This window comes from Temnothorax longispinosus, chromosome 5 (assembly GCF_030848805.1).
Source record: "Temnothorax longispinosus isolate EJ_2023e chromosome 5, Tlon_JGU_v1, whole genome shotgun sequence".
NCBI classification, from domain to species: Eukaryota; Metazoa; Arthropoda; class Insecta; order Hymenoptera; family Formicidae; genus Temnothorax; species Temnothorax longispinosus.
The window spans coordinates 11,886,035-11,904,448 of NC_092362.1; the positions used below are offsets into that span (position 1 = coordinate 11,886,035).

At 47.1% G+C, this 18,414-nt stretch overlaps 3 protein-coding genes across 3 annotated transcripts; all 3 read left to right on the plus strand.

Annotated features, from left to right (window-relative positions):
- Positions 1-220: 220 nt before the first annotated feature.
- LOC139813465 (uncharacterized) lies at positions 221-3,872 on the plus strand. The gene is made up of 3 exons (XM_071778978.1): positions 221-1,362; positions 1,448-2,116; positions 2,216-3,872. The coding sequence occupies exons 1-3, from the start codon at positions 221-223 to the stop codon at positions 3,870-3,872; spliced, it is 3,468 nt and encodes a 1,155-aa protein (XP_071635079.1).
- A 4,472-nt stretch (positions 3,873-8,344) lies between these two features.
- Positions 8,345-9,397, plus strand: LOC139813466 (uncharacterized). The gene has a single exon (XM_071778979.1). The coding sequence runs from the start codon at positions 8,345-8,347 to the stop codon at positions 9,395-9,397; it is 1,053 nt and encodes a 350-aa protein (XP_071635080.1).
- Positions 9,398-9,598: 201 nt separating this feature from the next.
- On the plus strand, positions 9,599-11,375 carry LOC139813467 (uncharacterized). Its single transcript, XM_071778980.1, has 3 exons — positions 9,599-9,854; positions 10,444-10,552; positions 10,661-11,375. Exons 1-3 carry the CDS (start codon positions 9,599-9,601, stop codon positions 11,283-11,285), a joined length of 990 nt encoding a protein of 329 aa, XP_071635081.1. The 3' UTR covers positions 11,286-11,375.
- The last annotated feature ends 7,039 nt before the right edge of the window (positions 11,376-18,414 follow it).

Here is an 18,414-nt window from a genome sequence, read left to right on the forward strand (position 1 = left end):
AAGGAAGAAAAGATCTTTCAAAAAATCAGTTGGAGCGAGAGAGAGAGCAAAGGTATATAATGAGGGATGAAGCGCATCGAGCCGCATTAGTGAGATTTGAGAGCGATACATCGGTCAAAGAGTATCGAGATTTATTGTGTGGTTAAACACGTTATCACGTTATCACGTGCAAGTGCTGTGAAGTGATATAATAAAAGAACTGGTGCGAAAGTGATCAAACATGGATCAATTCGAGCAAACCGAACGCGATCTATTGGAGCTGTCCGACCAAGTAGCTACCGTGGGTGAATTTTTCACATGGGCGCTGCAATGCGCGGAATTCGTCGATCAGCTCGAGACACGCTGTAGTGCCAAACGTCAGCGGCTCTCCAACAATCCAACGATCGGGCAGAGGCAATCGTTGGTTGCCCGAATCGCGCGACTCGAGGGTGTGAAGTTGCGATTGGAAAGACAATTTATCCATAGCGGTGGTAATTATGCGAACGCCGGTACCAGTGGCGACACGCGCGCGACAGAACTCGTATGGCGAGAGATCGACGCCGGGTTCGAAAAGCGTATAATGACCGGTGCGGTAATTAATACAGACCATATAGAACCGCGACAGTTTTTGGAAGACGCCTGCAGCGTCGTGTGCAAGCGAGTGCGAGACATTATAAAAACACATAACTGTGTCAAAGTGAACACCGCGTTCAACGGGGAGTTTGTAGCGGGTGATAAACGTGCCAATAAGAGTATATGTACAAATAACATAGAACTCTGTGATACATCGCACTTGCGCGAGTGGTACGAGCTACATGTTATCGAGCCCACATTAGCGAAACTCGAGGAGTTCCAGGAACGCGACAGTGGGTGGGCGTTGACTCGAATTCTCAATTTGACGGTGAGCGTCAACAAGTACAATCCTTTGCGCGCGGGGTGTCACATGAAATTGCTTGAAGACATTAAATTGAAGCACGCGGTGATCAATGTGCTGTCTATGGACAATGCGTGTTTTGCGTGGGCCGTGACGGCTGCTTTGCATCCAGCCGAAAGACATCCAGAACGGGAATCTTCATACCCGCATTATTCAACGGTACTGAATGTACGAGACATTGAGTTCCCAATGACGTTGAGGCAAATTAAACAGTTCGAACGACTCAACGATATATCCATCAATGTCTATATCATCGAGGGACAGAAGACTTCAAACGTTCTCCCGATACTGCTTACCGACCGCACGATTGATAAAAAACATGTGAATCTGCTGTACATGCAGGACCCACGAGACGACAATGTTGGACATTTCGCGTGGATTAAACATCTATCCCGCCTCGTGAGCTCACAAATTAATAAACATGAACATACAAAGTACTTTTGCGATCGGTAAGTACCTATACTTTTATTGATAATATATATCATTTTAAATTTTTTTGTAAAAAAAATTTATAATATTTGTATTTTTTTACAGATGTCTTCACTACTTTAGTTCGAGCATGAAATTGGAAGCCCACACCGTGGAATGTCGAAAGGTAAACAAATGCGCAATCCGACTACCGAGCGAGGACAAGTGGCTCAGCTTCAAGAACCACAGCAGGAAAGAGCGACTTCCCTTCGTGGTGTATGCCGATCTGGAGTGCGTGCTGCAGAAGACACAACCGGATATGGAACACGCGTCATACGCCTACCAACATCATCGGGTATGTAGTATAGCATACTACGTACAGTGTTCGTACAACGAAACGTTATCGACGTATCGATTTCGTCGCGATAACGACTGTGTCGCGTGGTTCGTTGAGGAACTCAACGGATTGGCGCATCGCGTAAAAAACATCTTGTCCGACATTGTATGCATGGTAGACCTAACGCGAGACGAGTGGGAGACATTTCACAGCGCGACGAAATGTCATATATGCGAACAACAATTCGCGCCTGATGATAATAAAGTGCGCGATCATTGCCACCTGACCGGGCGGTACAGAGGTCCAGCACACTCGACGTGCAATCTGAATTATAAGAATTCTCACTTCATCCCAGTAATATTTTACAATCTGTCGGGCTATGACGCGCACTTTATTATCAAGGAGATAGCTGCCGCGTTCGAAGGCAAGATCGATGTACTGCCTATAACAAAGAAAAAGTACATCTCATTTACTAAACACGTGAAAGACACCGCGGAAAAATCTGATTTGTGAAACGATATACAATTAAGATTTATCGACTCATATAAATTTCTTAGCGCGAGTCTCGCAAAATTGGCATCCTTCCTAGATAATGATAAATTAAAAATTATACGTTCAAAATTTTCCGCGTTATCCGACAACGATTTCAAATTATTGACGCGAAAAGGTGTCTTTCCATACGAATACGTGGACAGCGTCGAAAAGCTGGAGGATACGTGTTTACCGCCGCGCGATTCATTTTACAGTTCCTTGACCGGTGAAACCGTATCCGAGAGCGATTACGCGCACGCCGCGAACGTATGGCAGCGATTCTCCGTTCGAACCCTGGGCGAATACAGCGATCTATACCTGAAAACCGATGTTTTGCTGTTGGCCGACGTGTTTGAAAATTTCCGCGATAGCTGCGTCGCGAGTTACGGACTTGATCCCGCGTACTACTACACTTTACCAGGCTTTACGTGGGACGCCATGTTGAAACATACGTGTATCAATTTTGAACTGCTGACCGACGTTGACATGGTCATGTTTATCGAACGTGGTATTCGTGGCGGGCTGAGTAAATGTTCCGGCAGATACGCGAAGGCCAACAACAAGTATATGGAGTCGTACGATTCATCGAAACCGTCGTCGTACCTAATGTACTTCGATGTCAACAACTTATACGGCTGGGCGATGTGTAAGCCACTGCCCTACGCGGAGTTTCGATGGGTCGAAAACGCGTCAAATTTCGACGTTAACGCGATCGCTTTGGATTCGCCTACGGGCTATATTCTCGAGGTCGATCTCGAGTATCCGCAGGATAAACATGACGCGCACGCTGACCTACCGTTCTGTCCGATGCGCGATAAACCGCCCGGCAAACGGCAGGACAAACTTCTCGCCACGCTGCACGATAAGGAGCGTTATGTCATCCATTATCGCAATCTGCAGCAGTGCATGCGCCATGGTCTACGCGTCACTAAAATACATCGCGTATTGCAATTCGCTCAATCTGAGTGGCTCCGTTCTTACATCGAACTCAATACAAAATTCAGGACACAGGCAAAAAATGAGTTCGAAAAAACATTATATAAATTAATGAATAACGCTGTTTTTGGGAAAACAATGGAGAATGTACGCAACCACGTCGATGTAAAATTAGTGATGACGTGGAAGGGTAAATACGGCGCGGAGGCAATGATCGCGCGACCGAATTTCCACAGCAGTAGCGTGTTTTCGGAAAATCTGGTAGCCATCGAACTGCGCAAACTCGAGGTGAAGTTCGACAAACCGATCTACGTCGGCATGTGCATCCTCGACTTGTCGAAGGTGTGCCTGTACGAATTTCACCACGAATACATGTCTCCCCTGTACCGCGACTCGTGTAGAATCATGTATACCGACACGGACAGTTTGATTTATCATATCAAGTGCGACGACGCGTACGAGAACATGAAACATGATATAGCCCGGTTCGACACAAGTGACTATGCGGTAGATAACGCTTATGATATGCCTCTCGTCAATAAAAAAGTGCCGGGCCTGATGAAGGATGAAAACAACGGAGTCATTATGACCGAATTTGTTGGACTTAGGGCGAAAATGTACGCCTTACGAGTCGATGGCAAAAAAGATTGTAAAAAAGCGAAAGGTGTCAAAAGTAACGTCATCTCGCGCACCATCACATTCGACGACTACACGCGGTGTCTGAACGATGAGATCGAAATGACTTGACCACAGTCGTGCATACGATCGAAAATGCACGAAGTGTACACTATTTGCGAGACGAAAATCGCTCTGAGTCCGTACGACGATAAGCGATATATCGTGCCGGATTCGACCGATACGTTGCCGTGGGGACATTACCGAATATAACGTAATGTATATAATGTAATATAATGTATGTATGTATGTATGTATGTATGTATGTATATATCTATGTAAAAGTCCGACATAACCGCCCGGCCTCTCTCCGGAGGCTGGGGGTATCCTATGAGGATTTCCCCGGGTAAAAAATGTATGTAGTATACATTTATGTGATATAACTGCTGCAAGAGATTCTGTAAGATTGTGACAATATATACGTGAAAATTTTGATAATTTTTCACTTCACATTGTAAACGGGGTGAAGATATATATGAAGATATATATTCTTTTACAAAATATTAAATGCAATGTAAATTATAATATAATCATTTATTCAATGAAAACAGTTTATTATACAATATTGCCTGTTAATATCTCTCTAAGCATTTTATTCCTAAGGTATGGCATATCATTCTGCGTGAATGTAATTTCTTTACATGCACAGACATACTCGGCGAACATGCACGAAAACACGCCACAATCGCTACCATTTATCTGTTGCGGAATGTTCTTTGCGGACTGACATTTCCAGCACAACTGACCGACAGAGAGCGACGCTGACGTGAAAATCGAACCGCTATCCGTTCAACAGCGTGAAGAGGAGTTTGAGGATGCTACACCGAAGAGAAAGAAGAAACGATTAGACTCCTGGTCGGATCTGTCATCGACACCGCGATCAAGCTCGAGTTGTCGACGATCTTTTTCAACGGCTCGATGAGAGGTTTAAAGTGCGTGTCCAACTCAATGTCATTCTCGATCTTACCGGTCTTCAAAGCGCGAAGTTTCTTGCGAATCGAATTACTCGTTTTCGCAATATCTTTCACGATCTTCTCGCGTTCGCGAATCGTCTCGCTCCCGTCGATCGCAGCCTTCGTGGGGGGAAAAAAATTATGCAGAGTGTCGATCTCTTTCTCCGCAACACTAACGTTGTTTCACCTTCGACGACGTATCGACGACGACTGACCGCTTTTGCGGTATCGCAAACACGTTAAATCCTTTTCTGTATCGCCCGTTCGAAAGCGCGCTGTCCTTGTCTATCACTACGAATCCGTACTTGCATTGCCAACAATCGTGGCACAACGAGCAAAATTCATCGTACGACATGTCGGTATTTACGTGATCGTTGTACACGTGTTTCAAATTAGTACCATCCTGTTTGAATAGGATCAGCAGATTCGCGTTGTCGCGTATCAGATGTTTCGGTATTCTCGCGTACGTCTGACAGAGATAAAAGCAGTCGACGTTCGAGTGCCTGCCCATCGAGAAATACTCTCTCACAGTGTCTTGCTTATCGCACGCCACGTCGTCGAAGACGAATATCGAGTTCGGACACGCGTCGCTTGGTGGAATGACGTCACTGTTATTGGAGAAGGTGTAGTAGCCGATTTCGTCGATTGATGTCAATAAATTCTCCAGATATCGGTATTTCGGTTGTTGCAGCGATTTCGAGTACACGTACACGTTCTCGAAACGTACACCGTGCGGACTTTCCAGCAAACTTATCAGAACGTTGGTTTTACCGCAATTCGAGGGACCGCAAATGATCGCGCGTATAGTAGTCGGCAGCATCGTACCGTGTCTGCGCCTATCCGCGTTGCCCTCCATCGACCGTGATCTGTCGTCGCAATTCGTCACGCGAATCGCTAACGGTTGTCGCACGAATCTCATTTTTTTTCCTCACACTTTGTACGACTGAATCGAACTTTCTCGTTCGAACGTCTATTTATAGGTGCGCGGCACCGCGAATCGCTCAGTCGCAAAGATGTTCGTCCTGCTGTCGAGACCTTCGGACATTCGCGATTTTAGCGCCGAACAGCTGCAATTCGTGCCGAAAGCCGTTCTATTGCAAGTGTGCGGTGATCACGTCTACTATGTGTGGGACAAGCATCCGCAGCATATAAAGGCGGATTTGGAGGTTCAGACCTATCGTCGCTGTGACGCACATTACAATCAACCGTGGCAGCGAACGCACATCGACGGTCCCGCGCCATTGATAAAGGATTGCGGCGAATGTCAACGAAAAAAATAAAAACAGGTAGAGGCCTGTTTAATCGCGCGATAGGTGCACTTCCGTTCGAACTGCACATTCCCGGCTATCAGTATTGCGGTCCGGGAACTCGTTTGCGAGAACGATTAGCTAGAGGTGATCCGGGTGTAAATCCATTGGACGCGGCGTGTCGCGAGCACGACATATACTATTCGCGTAACAAAGGCCTCACCGAGAGACACGCGGCGGACGAGATACTCGCCGAAAGAGCGTTGGGACGCGTCATCGCGAAAGATTCGACTCTCGGAGAGAGAGCTGCCGCTACAGCCGTCTGGGCGGCCATGAAGGCTAAGACGAAGCTCGGAATGGGTTTGAAAATAAAGGCGAAGACAAAGGCGAAGACCCAGACGAAGATGAAGATGAAGAAGAGAGCGGATTCGAAAAAACGGATACTTCCGGCAGCGAAACGAGGCGGCGTATTGCCGATTCTACCGTTGTTGGAAGTTCTCGGTTCTCTGGCCGGCGGAGCGGCCGGAATTACAACGGCGATGAACGCTAGCAAAGCCGCGCGACGTCAGCTGGAAGAGACGCAACGTCACAATCGCGCCATGGAAGGTCGCGGACTTTATCTCGCTCCGTACAAATATGGACAAGGATTGTATCTCGGCCCACACAAACGCGGGCGAGGAGTAGCGTTGAAGATTAAAAAAAAAAAAAAACATCAAAGAAGACGTTAAATATGCCCACGGGTGTTACGACTAACGTACAATTGAGTCGACTGGCAAGGCGAATGCGCGTACCGTTCTTCAGAGGTGTTTTCATGCGTGATTCGTTACCGATCGTCGATGGTGTACGTCGAAACGAGAGCGGTATCGTGAATTTGGACGATGCAGCCGGTCCCGGTACTCATTGGGTAGCGTACGCCAAGAGGGGAGATCGAGTCGTATATTTCGACAGTTTCGGCAATCTTCGACCACCGAAAGAACTGGTGCGATATTTCGGACCGAGCGTGACGAAAATTGAGTACAATCACACATCTTATCAGCGCTACGATCAGAGCATCTGTGGCCAGTTGTGCTTGCAATTTCTCCGGACGATCGATGACGATCGGCGCTAATTTAAAACCTGACGACGCGCCGTGCGGAGACTCAGTGTTCGTCGACCTGCTTCCGCCGATATGTCTATAACGTTTACGCTGACCGGGAAGAGTAGCATCCTCGCGGAGCACTATTTTCCCGCCGTGGATCTGAGCGACGGTGACTACGAGCTCGGTCTAACGTGTTTCGAGACTTATCACACGATTCCGAACGTGAATTCTTCGAATAATAAATTTTATTTCGACGAGGATGACACGGAAATTACGATTCCCGAGGGATCGTACGAGATACGAGCCATACACGAGTTTTTGAAACGTGAAATTTCACGTAAACGTCCGCGACGCGTGGTTCGTTCCAACGACGATCGTCGTACGTCGATCGCGGATATCGCGCGAGAGGAGACCGTTCGCGCGAACGGCTACGAAGATGAGGTCGCGGAATACCCGATAGTGCTTCGTGCAAATTACAATACGATGAAGAGCGAGATCAAGTGCGCTTTCAGAGTGAATTTTAACAAACCAAACAACGTCGGATCGCTGTTGGGATTCTCGTCGACGCGTATATTGCAGCCGGGACAGTGGCACGAATCGGACGCACCGATTAATATTATCAACGTAAACATTATCCGCGTGGAGTGTAACGTGACCGCGGGTGCGTACAGCAACGGCAAACGTGTTCATACGATACACGAATTTTCACCGAGCGTACCACCGGGATATAAGATATCGGAAACGCCGGCGCAGATCATTTATCTGCCGATCATCGCGCGGAGCGTTACAAATCTAACGATACGCGTCGCTAATCAAGACGGACGATTGCTCGATTTTCGCGGAGAAGAGATCACCGTCAGATTGCACGTACGACGACGAGAGCGATAACGCGTCAGTGTATGCGTGAGCGTGAGTGTACGCGCGACACATGAGATGCTAGTGTTGAACGACTCGGAGCACGCGACAGATAACAGTAATATCTTTACGGCTGCACCGATCGACGATATCGTCAAGTCGACATTCGGTGGCGTTCAACAAGCGACGAGAAAGAAGCTCAACGCGTCGAACGTTAAGTTTTTACAATCTCTGGGATTCGCGGTGCGAAACATCTGAACGATGACTGAAATTCTCAACATCGAAAGCGAGCCGGTCTTTGACGATCGCATCGTCAAGATCGAGACTCACACGTACAACCCGTACGCCAACACAACGTTTGATTATAGCGACGAGATACGAATACCCATACAACAGCAGGATCTGTATACGATGCCGTGCGAAAGTTTTCTCTACATCGAAGGAACATTGACGGTGACCAGAGCAGCCGACCAAGTCGATAATGTGGTATTGGGTACTAATTGCGTCGCGTTTATGTTCGATGAGATTCGATACGAGCTCGACGGTATGGAGATTGATCGTTGCAGAAACGTAAGAATAACCAGCACGCTCAAGAACTACGTTACGGTATCGTCCGACAGAAGCGTGATCCTGCGAAACGCGGGCTGGGAACCACATAATAATCCGAACGGATATTTCAATTTCTGCGTACCGCTCAACTTGTTACTGGGATTTTGCGAGGATTACAAACGCGTGGTGATCAACGCTCGTCACGAATTGATCTTGATACGAGCGCGCAACGACAACAATTCCCTGGTGGGAAGTCTCGCGTTGGAGCCTACTATCAAAATACTCAAGATACAATGGCGAATGCCTCACGTGGTATTGAACGAGATCAACAAGCTGTCGATGCTGCGCGCCTTGGAAGACGGACGATATCTAAGTATGGGTTTCCGTTCGTGGGACCTGTACGAGTATCCCCTGTTGCAGAACACGACCAAACACTCGTGGGCCATTAAGACCGCGACCCAGCTCGAGAAACCGCGATACGTCGTCTTCGCTCTGCAGACGGGTCGGAAGAATGTCATGTCCGCCGACACAAGCCGATTCGACGACTGCAACTTGACCAACGTAAAACTCTATCTAAACTCGGAAGTTTATCCGTACGACGATCTGAATTTGGACTTTGGCAAACACAGATGGGCGATTCTGTACGATATGTATCCGCGTTTCTGCAAGGGCTACTACGGATACGAATATCTCGAGCCGAGTCTCACCGTCTCGACTTTTCTACGTAACGACCCGTTCGTGATCATCGATTGCTCCCGCCAAAACGAATCCGTCAAAAACGCCACCGTGGATGTCAGAATAGAATTCGACTGCATGGAGAACGTACCGCCGAATACCTCCGCGTACTGTCTCATCATACACGACCGCGTGATTGAGTACAACCCGTTGACGAACGTGGTGCGCAAAATAGTCTGAGTGTTCGCGGCAACGTCGACGTGAATATTATTTTCTCTCTCTCTCTTTCCATCAGTCTCCGATACAATTATTTAGAGGGGCAAGGGAAGGAGGGAGGGGGAAGTATAAATCAGAGTGTCGCGAGACGGTTCGCAGAGTTGCATGTCATTCCTCTCGATTGACGCATCGACGAGGGAGATAGAGAGATATAGAAATCTCGTCATGTCCGTACCAACGTTCGTGGACCTGCAAGGATTCCTCGTCGGGATGAAATTTGTCGTGAAGGAGGTGGCGGTGCTGAGAAAAGGCTGCGTTCTGACGCATCATATCTTTACGTACCCCATGCCGTGGAATCTCCTCACAAAATCCGATAAATCGTGCGCTACCTGGTTGATTCACAATCACCATGGATTACGATGGGAAGACGGAAACGTACCGTACAGCATGGTGAAACGCCTGATTACGTCGGCCGTGCTTGGTATGGAAGAAGAAGAAGAAGAAGAAGACGATGACGACGAGATGCCGACTCTCGTGTACGTCAAGGGATGCCAGAAACGAGAATGGTTGGTAGATCTGCTGGAGAATTATGCGCGAAAAAACCTAATCGTCGAGACTCTGGACGCGCATTACGAAGATATCGAATCTTTGAATAAACTAGATGACACCAATACTATGCGATGCGGAAAACATGAAAAGAATTGCGCGTTACAAAATGTAATAAAACTATTTAATTGGTGGTCGCGCGCGACGCCATAAAGATTTGCGATCTTTTTTTAATAAATAAATTATATATAACTTTTTTATGTTTTCTTTCTTACTCCCCCTCCCCTCCTCCATCATCACCGTTAGAGTAGGCTCTACTTCCCTCTCTCCTAAAAAAATCTACTGCGCAGTTCTATAAACATTAATTCCCCCTCCCGCTCCCCCTTCCCCCACCACCACATCATTACTTTTTGGAGTTGTCGCATATACTCGAGTAATTTCAAATGAGCAGTCTTGTCGCGATCGCTTGTACTGACGGACAACTTCTCAGAGCCTAGAGAGCGAATAAATGTTTTCCTTTGAAGGATGCAACAGCAGCAGCAGCAACAACGGTGCAAAACGCGTGAATGCCGTGAATTATTACGTGCCGATTCACAACGTTGAAACTCAAACGTATGAGGCCAGATATGATAGGTAAGTTTCGTTTGAGAGAAAATTAACATATAGAGTCTCCCCCCAGTTTTTATATCTTTGCATATTGTAATACTTATGAAAAATAAAAAAACTAATTTCATTTCTTTTATCCAGCATTTCGGGGAACCGTCGCGCAGTTCGCATACTCAGCAGACGATACGCGCTGACAGCTACGGGATACAAATTCCTCGAAATTGGCATCAACGTGGGCCCACCGAGCTATGTGGAGATTGCCGTTGGAGATCATCGAGGAAAGGAACTGCTGTTGTCTCTCGAAACGTGGAAGGCACTCTACGAGCAACGACGAAATATTCAGAATTTCTTTCGCAACGACTTCAAAGATGCCCATAGTTTTATAAACGTTGGACCGCTAACGGTGAGAGTTTGTACGTCGGTTAATAACGTCAAACTCATACGTCTCGAATCTGTAAACGTACGCTTGATGATGACCGAATCGACGCTGCATCGTATGTTCGATCTCGATCGGTGCATCGAAGCGAGATTCGATCGTTTGGTCAGAATCCTTGCGGCGGTCGATGCAAAATTTGCGCAGTTCTCCGATATCGCATCCACCGTGACGGATCCCAGGGAAGCGTCGAATGCAATATACGCTAGCGATGCGTTCAATACGAATCAGCTCATCGATTGTGAGCTCGCAGCTTTAGTTTTTTTAGCACGTAAGATATATTATGTAAAAGAAGAGTTAAATAAACAGGCTTTTTTTACACCCTAAAACGAACGATGTATTTTTCTTTTGCGTGCATGTCCTTCCCTATACCTAACTTTTATCATATGTTGTTTACGACGAACATGTTCCGACAGGTTCGATGCGTTATCGGGTCGATCATCGTCCCGATGACGTCATTTTTTTCCTTTGTCTTTCACGTACTGCGTAGATAGATTGTTTAGTCTACGCGATAACCGCCCCCCTTTTCCTAGAAATATGTTGTTTACGTCGAACGTGTCCCGACAAGTTCGATTGTTTAGTCTACGAGATAATCGATTGTTTAGTCTACGCGATAACACCCCCCTTTTCCTAGAAATATGTTGTTTACGACGAACATGTTTGGACAGGTTCGATGCGTTATCGGGTCGATCATCGTCCCGATGACGTCATTTCTTCCTTTGTCTTTCACGTACTGCGTAGATAGATTGTTTAGTCTACGCGCGATAACCGCCCCCCTTTTTCTAGAAAAATGTTGTTTACGACGAACATGTTCCGACAGGTTCGATGCGTCATCGACAATAAAACACGCTACTACGCAGTGCGCTATCGAGTTAGTCTTACCATTGTGCGCCGCCTAGCGGCGCGTCGTTGCGAACGAGGACCCCGCGGCGCGACCGCGGCCCCCGCGGACCCCCACGCGGCTCCCGCGGACCCTCGCGCGGCCCTCGCGCGGCCCTCGCGCGCCCCCCGCGGCCCGCGCCCGCGACCGCGAACGCGGACTTCCCCTCCCGCGGACCCGCGGCGCGGGTGAGTCATCCCGGTGACTCATCCCGGTGAGTCATCACGGTGAGTCATCCCGGTGGTATGTCAAGGTCAACCCCCTCCCCCTCTTCCCCGCGAAATCTGATACCCTTGTGTAACCCGATACCCTTGTGTAACCCGATACCCCTGTGTAACCCGACACCCCTGTGTAACCCGATACCCCGCTCCTCCCCCCCCCCCTCACCCCCCCGCGAAATCCGATACTCCCCCCCTCCCTCACCCCCCTCGGAGCCCCCGGGCCTGAACCGGCCTATATACACTACTTATAAAATAAAAAGGCTCACTGTATAAATCGACATTATGTGTGAGAGAGGCAATAGGAGCCCAGCGCGGTACTCAGTGCGCAATAAATTTACCACGTGTACATATAAAACAATATATTTAGTCGTTAAAGACAAAAGAAACGAACGTTTCGGCCCTTTCTTCGGCCATCTTCAGCGTAAAATTATATCAATTCCGCGCAACGCAATTTCCTACATCCTACCTTGATTGTAACATTTAACGCAATCAGACGCACAATAACAAATTAACGTAGTCACGATGATCACATCGGTCGATTATGTAGCGCATTCGCAATCACAAAACTCTCCAGGTATGGTACGCAGATGTATATTCCTCTATATTTTCCCGATCTCCGGTGTGTCCGAACTCCGGCCGTACAACGCATCTCCCATCCGCCGGCGGTAGATTTAAAGCCCGCCTACGTGAGACCGGCTGTCCAGGCCGCGACTCATCGTCCGGTTTCTCGACGGCCAGGCCGGCCGGGCCCTGGCTCGTCGACCGGTGGCGGTACACCGGTGGTGGCCTCGTTCCTTGACGGGAACCTTCGTCGGGGCGTCCCCCTCTTCGGGTCCTCCGTATTCGGGCTGCAGTGCTCTCGTGCCGCTGGTAACGCCTTGACAGGCCAGCTGATTTTCCGGCTATGGGCTCCAGCGTGACCCGCCCGTCGACCGTCCGCCCTCGGGAGCTTCCTGCTGTCCAGCCGTAAGTCCCTCGATGCGGCATGTGCCGTTACAACGCCGTGACCCTGGCCATATATCTGCTCCGCACTCCCTCGACCTGCAACGCTCGCAAAAAATCTTAATCCTAACCTAAATGTTCGCTCTCCGCCCGCCCCGGGCGGAGGCACCATCCCTGACGCTTCCCTCGGCCGAGCTCCCATCTGGGATAAGGGACGTGACATTTGTCACGTCACAATATATATATATATATATATATATATATATATATATATATATATATATACCGGGTGTCCGAGACCACCCCCCCACCCCTTTTCTTTCAAAAACTAAGCATTTTAGAGAAAAACGTTTCAGACAAAAATTGTATTGTTTTGAGGGGAACATAAGATGATGTCATTGATTTGACCTTGGGTGGCATCGTTAAGGACAGGTCAAGGACACCTTCAGTTTCTTAAATGAAACCCCCTATTTTTTATTGCATATTCTTATAGCTTATATCGAGAGCTTGTGACGTGACATTTGTCGCGTCCACCGCCCAAACGATAGCTCGGCCGAGGAGAAGGTCAGGGATGGCGCCTCGACTAGGGTCGAGGAAGGGCTACCCGCGTTAACTAACCTTTTTTGAGAGACATTCCGTAGGGATGACAGGTGGTGCCAGAGCGTGGGATCACGACCAGATGTAACGACGATAGTCGCGACGAGGGAAAAACGGGCGCTCGGAGGACGCACGGCGGAGTGGTCGGCCGACGGGCGGGCCACCGGGACCTGCCGCTGGAAAAGCGCCGGAAATGCCTTGCACAGCGTAACATGGCCCCGCCGCAGCATGAACACGGGTGCGCCACCGCGACTGCAGCGCGGGTGGACGACCCACACACTCACCCGACGGCGCCCCAAGGGCCGAGCGACGCCGCCACGGCCTGGCCAGCCGGGCGGAAAACCGCGAGGGGCCCGCGCGCAACCAGCAGCCAAGTCAAACGGGCCGCGGGAAAATGGCGGAAATCGTCTGCAACGTCGCGAACAGGGCGACACACACGACCAATCGGCGGGGCGGAAGAACCGCGAGTTTGAGGGCGCAAGTGCGGGGGTCCGGCGTGGTCCCGCCGAGCCGGCCGCTCTTCACTGTCGACAGTCGATCTAGCCGCGGACGAGGAGCCACTCCTGGAGGAGCGCCCCGACGCCGCTGAGCAGCAGCGAGCAGCCGAATTGTAAGATCTCCACTCCGGTGCTGCCTATGAATTGAGGGCTCGATCTCGGTCGCGACACGGTGCCAGAAAGGCGTATATCGAGTAGATTACCGTGTGAATCGGCCTGATTACGTGTCGTACTTAGCTACCGGCTCCCGCCGTTGTGGATGCCGGGAAGATTATCGCGGCTGTGTGTCGGGATCGCGGGCACGTGACCGGCCGAGATCGTAGCCAGAAACAGTAAAAGCCCTACTCGAAAGCTTGCGTATGATCGGCAGTCAATTCGCGTATATCGTCGTGCGTGTCTTGTGAATCGTGGACGGAGGTGTGCCGCGGGCGGCACGCTCCGGTACATATTGTGTTTAGTGTTGCGTATTGGAGTATATTGTGGCGTGTCGCGTACGGAAGTCCCGTGTGCGTGTCGGGAGGGACCGCGCCGGGCACCTGTTTTGCGTATTTGGGTATATTGTCGCGTGTCGCGTACGGAAGTCCCGTGTGCGCGTCGGGAGGAACCGCGCCGGGCACCTTGGAGTGCATTGGGGTGCATCGCGAGCCTTGCGGATATCTTGCGCCGTGTGAGCGGGCAAATATCGTCGCGTCTGCTCGAAAGGGAATCTCGCGAGCGCGCCATTATCTGGCGTTGCATATATATCTGGCGTTGCATATATTGTGTCGTGCGTGTGCGAGTCGTATATGTCGAGCGTGTGAGACTTGTTATGTCGGGTGTATGAGAATCGTTTGCGTCGGGCGTGTAAGAACCGCCGAGCGTTCGGGATCCGGAGATTAAGGCATGGGCGGATTGGCGTTATCGCGGGGTCGCGCTTAGAATCGAGATTGCGGGGCTCGTTTGAGAGCTTTGCTCGCGAAGGGAGCCTCGCGAGCGTGAACATCACGCATTCCGCGCGTGCTGTAACGGCCGATCCGGTTACCGCGTTGGTACCGGCCATTTGAGCGAGATCCGGCCTTGGTTTCCCGATACGATTTGTTCGTTTACTGAATGAAATATATCTCATTAATATTGTTTATCGTCGGGCTTTATTTTTGTGTGTTGCTTGCGTCACGCTCCTTCTCCACCTTCATCCCTTTCACGCGGAGCTACGCCCTGAGCTGGTGGCGAGACTAAGGAGGAGAACGCTTTCGAGACGTGGTGCGCGTCTATAATCGCACCTGGCGCCCAATCGAATAGTATCGCCCAAGACCTCAGATACGGGAATTACGGTAAGAAAAGTGACTTCGTTATCTCCTTGGAGCTATCGTCCGGTGGTTCGCGGATTAATTTGCAGCCGCGCCCCCTCGGCCAGCGAGACCGAGGGAAATCAGGTTGCAAGCTTTCCAAAACACTATAATTAAGTATTTTTTTATTAAGTACTTTTCGAGTTATAAGGCTTGAAAGTTACAGTATTGTGACATAATACTTTGTTAAGTATTTATAATTCAAATTCCTTACTTTTTATTTTTGCAAACAATATGAATCAATTAATGTAAAAAAAAAAAAAAATTTTCTTACAGAAAAACTTGTTGTGTAAGAGCATAATGTAGCACAGTAGATAGCGCACTAATCTACAAAGCTGAAGAACAATTTTAATGCCATTTATAATGAGTGTAATTCTTGTACCGTTGTTAAAAACAATGTCTAAAATACCTGGAATAAACTATTGCGCGCTGTGTAATTTCTGTAGGCATTCATATTCATGCATTAAGTTTCATTCTTACAGAATGTCTATTTACCAAGTACATACATATTGAATTACTTTCGACAAAGACTTAAATTTAGCGTATACCATGAAAGAAGAGTACCGATTTTTTACTGCGTGATTGATAGTTATTAAAAAAGCACCCCGAATCGTGAGAGGCAAGGGAACTCACGCAAATCAAGCACCCCGAATCGTGAGAAGCTAAGAAAATAATAAATATGCAATAAACAGTTACACAACAAGTTTTTCTTTAAGAAAATTGTGTTTTCTTTACATTAATTGATTCGTATTGTTTGCAAAAATAAAAAGTAAGGAATTTGAATTATAAATACTTAACAAAATATTATGTCACAATACTGTAACTTTCAAGCCTTATAACTCGAAAAGTACTTAATGAAAAAACATTTAATTATAGTGTTTTGGAAAGCTCTCGACATAAGCTATAAGAATATGCAATAAAAAATAGGGGATTCTATTTAAAAAACTGAAGGTGTCCTTGACCTGTCCTTAACGATGCCACTCAAGGTCAAATCAATGACACCATCTTATGTTCCCCTCAAAACCATACAATTTTTGTCTGGAACGGTTTTTTCTAAAATACTTAGTTTTTGAAAAAAAAAGAGGTGGGCGGGTGGTCTCAAACACCCGGTATATACCATAGACATATTATATCTAGACCGAGCGTTAAGGAGTGGGGGTATAGGCGCACGTAGAAAGAGAGACACTCTGTTGTGTGGCTGTTCGTTCTCTCTCGTTTCGCGCATGCGTACGCAAAATAAGCGTGATGGGAGGGAAGCATTAAGAAAGAGGAGCGAGCCGAGCGAGGTGGAACGAGGAATTAAAACTTGGAACGTGAAACGGCTAGAAGTTGCTGTAGGACCACAGAGTAAATACGTTTTTTACATATAAAAAGATAATGCTTTTTACGGCGAGTTTGTTTATCGGTATTTATTCAAGTTTATAAAAGGACGCCAATAAAATAAAGTAGTTAAATGAAGTGCTGGAACGTGAAAACTCTCTTTCTATATGGTAGATGGTGACTATATATCAAACGTTAATAAATACTATAAGCAGATGACGTAAAAAGCAATATCTGTTTATACGTAAAAAGCATATTACTCTGTGGTTCTGCAGCTATGGCATAAAGTAAATACCATCGATATTAGGAACAAAAACAAGTTGTATGTATTGGTTATTATATATGTATATATGAGCTATTATAATCTTAAAAACGCTACTATTTTAAGTGATAATTATTTTTAATATTTTATAGCAAAAGTGTGGCTCAAATTGCCAAAAATTATGAAGTGCCACGTATACAAAGAATGGAATCCTTCGTTTCCACAGCAATTTGACAGGTAATGTATAATAAATCTGAGTATGGTTAGATTTTATAACATATATATTTATTTATTATATATAAATATTCTTCAACTTCAAATCAAAATAATGTAAAGTATTATATATATGTTTATAGTTTTCCAAAAGATGCAGAAAGGAGTAACCTCATTCAGGGAATTACGATGTATAAAATAAAGTCTAATTGAATACCAAATAAATATAAATAACAACATTAAAAACGGCGATGCGAGTCAGCGCAGAACGTGGAGCGCAATAAAGTTTAGGCGTGTATTTACATATGACGAACGTTTCGGCCCCTCATTTGGGCCATCTTCAGCGTTTATTAGTAAAATGAAACTATTCCTGCGGAGATCGAAGCAGCAAACTCCCTTCCTGGAGAGATGTCATGGCAAGCAAGCAAATAAACCCGGTTGTGGTGGACATTCCACTAAAATCGAAAAAGCTATAAGTTTATCGTTACAGAAAGGAAAAAGGAGAAAGCTCACCTTAAGCTCCGCAGTAGTCGAGAACAAGTACAGAATAAAAAAGTCGCAGCAATACAGTATAAAACCGGAAAGTAGCACATCTCGGAATTAAAGTAAGAACATTGCAGTCAACGTAAAGTCAGAAACAAAATGAAAAGAAGGTCGCAACGTATGTAGATCGGAGCCGTTATCGTAAACAATGTAACCAGCCAAGGAAGGAAACCGAAGGCTAAACATTGCTTACGATAGGCAAGTAAGCGTGGTGCAGAAAATCGGTATCTGATTGGAGATTTAAGCCGAGGCGTTGTTGGCTAATGTATAGAACCTCCGAAACGAGTCGTTTATGATAAAATCTTTCGTGATCCAAGATCTCAACGTTATCCCAATTAAAGTCGTGATTATTTTGATTTCTATGGTCGGTGATCACAGAGTGGGAGGAACTATTTCTATTGATGTGGAGACGATGTTCAGATATTCTGGTTTTTAATTGTCTACCGGTTTGTCCAACGTATGACGCGTCACAATCCCGGCAACAAATCCTGTAGACCACATTACTCGTTGAGAAACGCGGGAGGGCATCCTTCTGAACTTTGATAAATTTGTTCAGTTTATTAATACTGTAGTATGATAAATGAGTGTCTGAAGTAGTACAGTGTCGTCTTGTGGAATGCAGTTTGCACTTAAAGGAACAGACACATTTGCTAAAT

Excerpts from the sequence above, each read along its gene's own strand:
- LOC139813465 (XM_071778978.1), top strand. The coding sequence starts at position 221 with ATGGATCAATTCGAGCAAACCGAACGCGATCTATTGGAGCTGTCCGAC. Across the intron at positions 1,363-1,447 it reads ACAAAGTACTTTTGCGATCG|ATGTCTTCACTACTTTAGTT; the intron begins GTAAGTACCTAT and ends ATTTTTTTACAG. Across the intron at positions 2,117-2,215 it reads CTGCCTATAACAAAGAAAAA|CGCGAGTCTCGCAAAATTGG; the intron begins GTACATCTCATT and ends TAAATTTCTTAG.
- LOC139813467 (XM_071778980.1), top strand. The coding sequence starts at position 9,599 with ATGTCCGTACCAACGTTCGTGGACCTGCAAGGATTCCTCGTCGGGATG. Across the intron at positions 9,855-10,443 it reads GATTACGTCGGCCGTGCTTG|GATGCAACAGCAGCAGCAGC; the intron begins GTATGGAAGAAG and ends TTTCCTTTGAAG. Across the intron at positions 10,553-10,660 it reads TATGAGGCCAGATATGATAG|ATCCAGCATTTCGGGGAACC; the intron begins GTAAGTTTCGTT and ends TTCATTTCTTTT.
- LOC139813466 (XM_071778979.1), top strand. The coding sequence starts at position 8,345 with ATGCCGTGCGAAAGTTTTCTCTACATCGAAGGAACATTGACGGTGACC.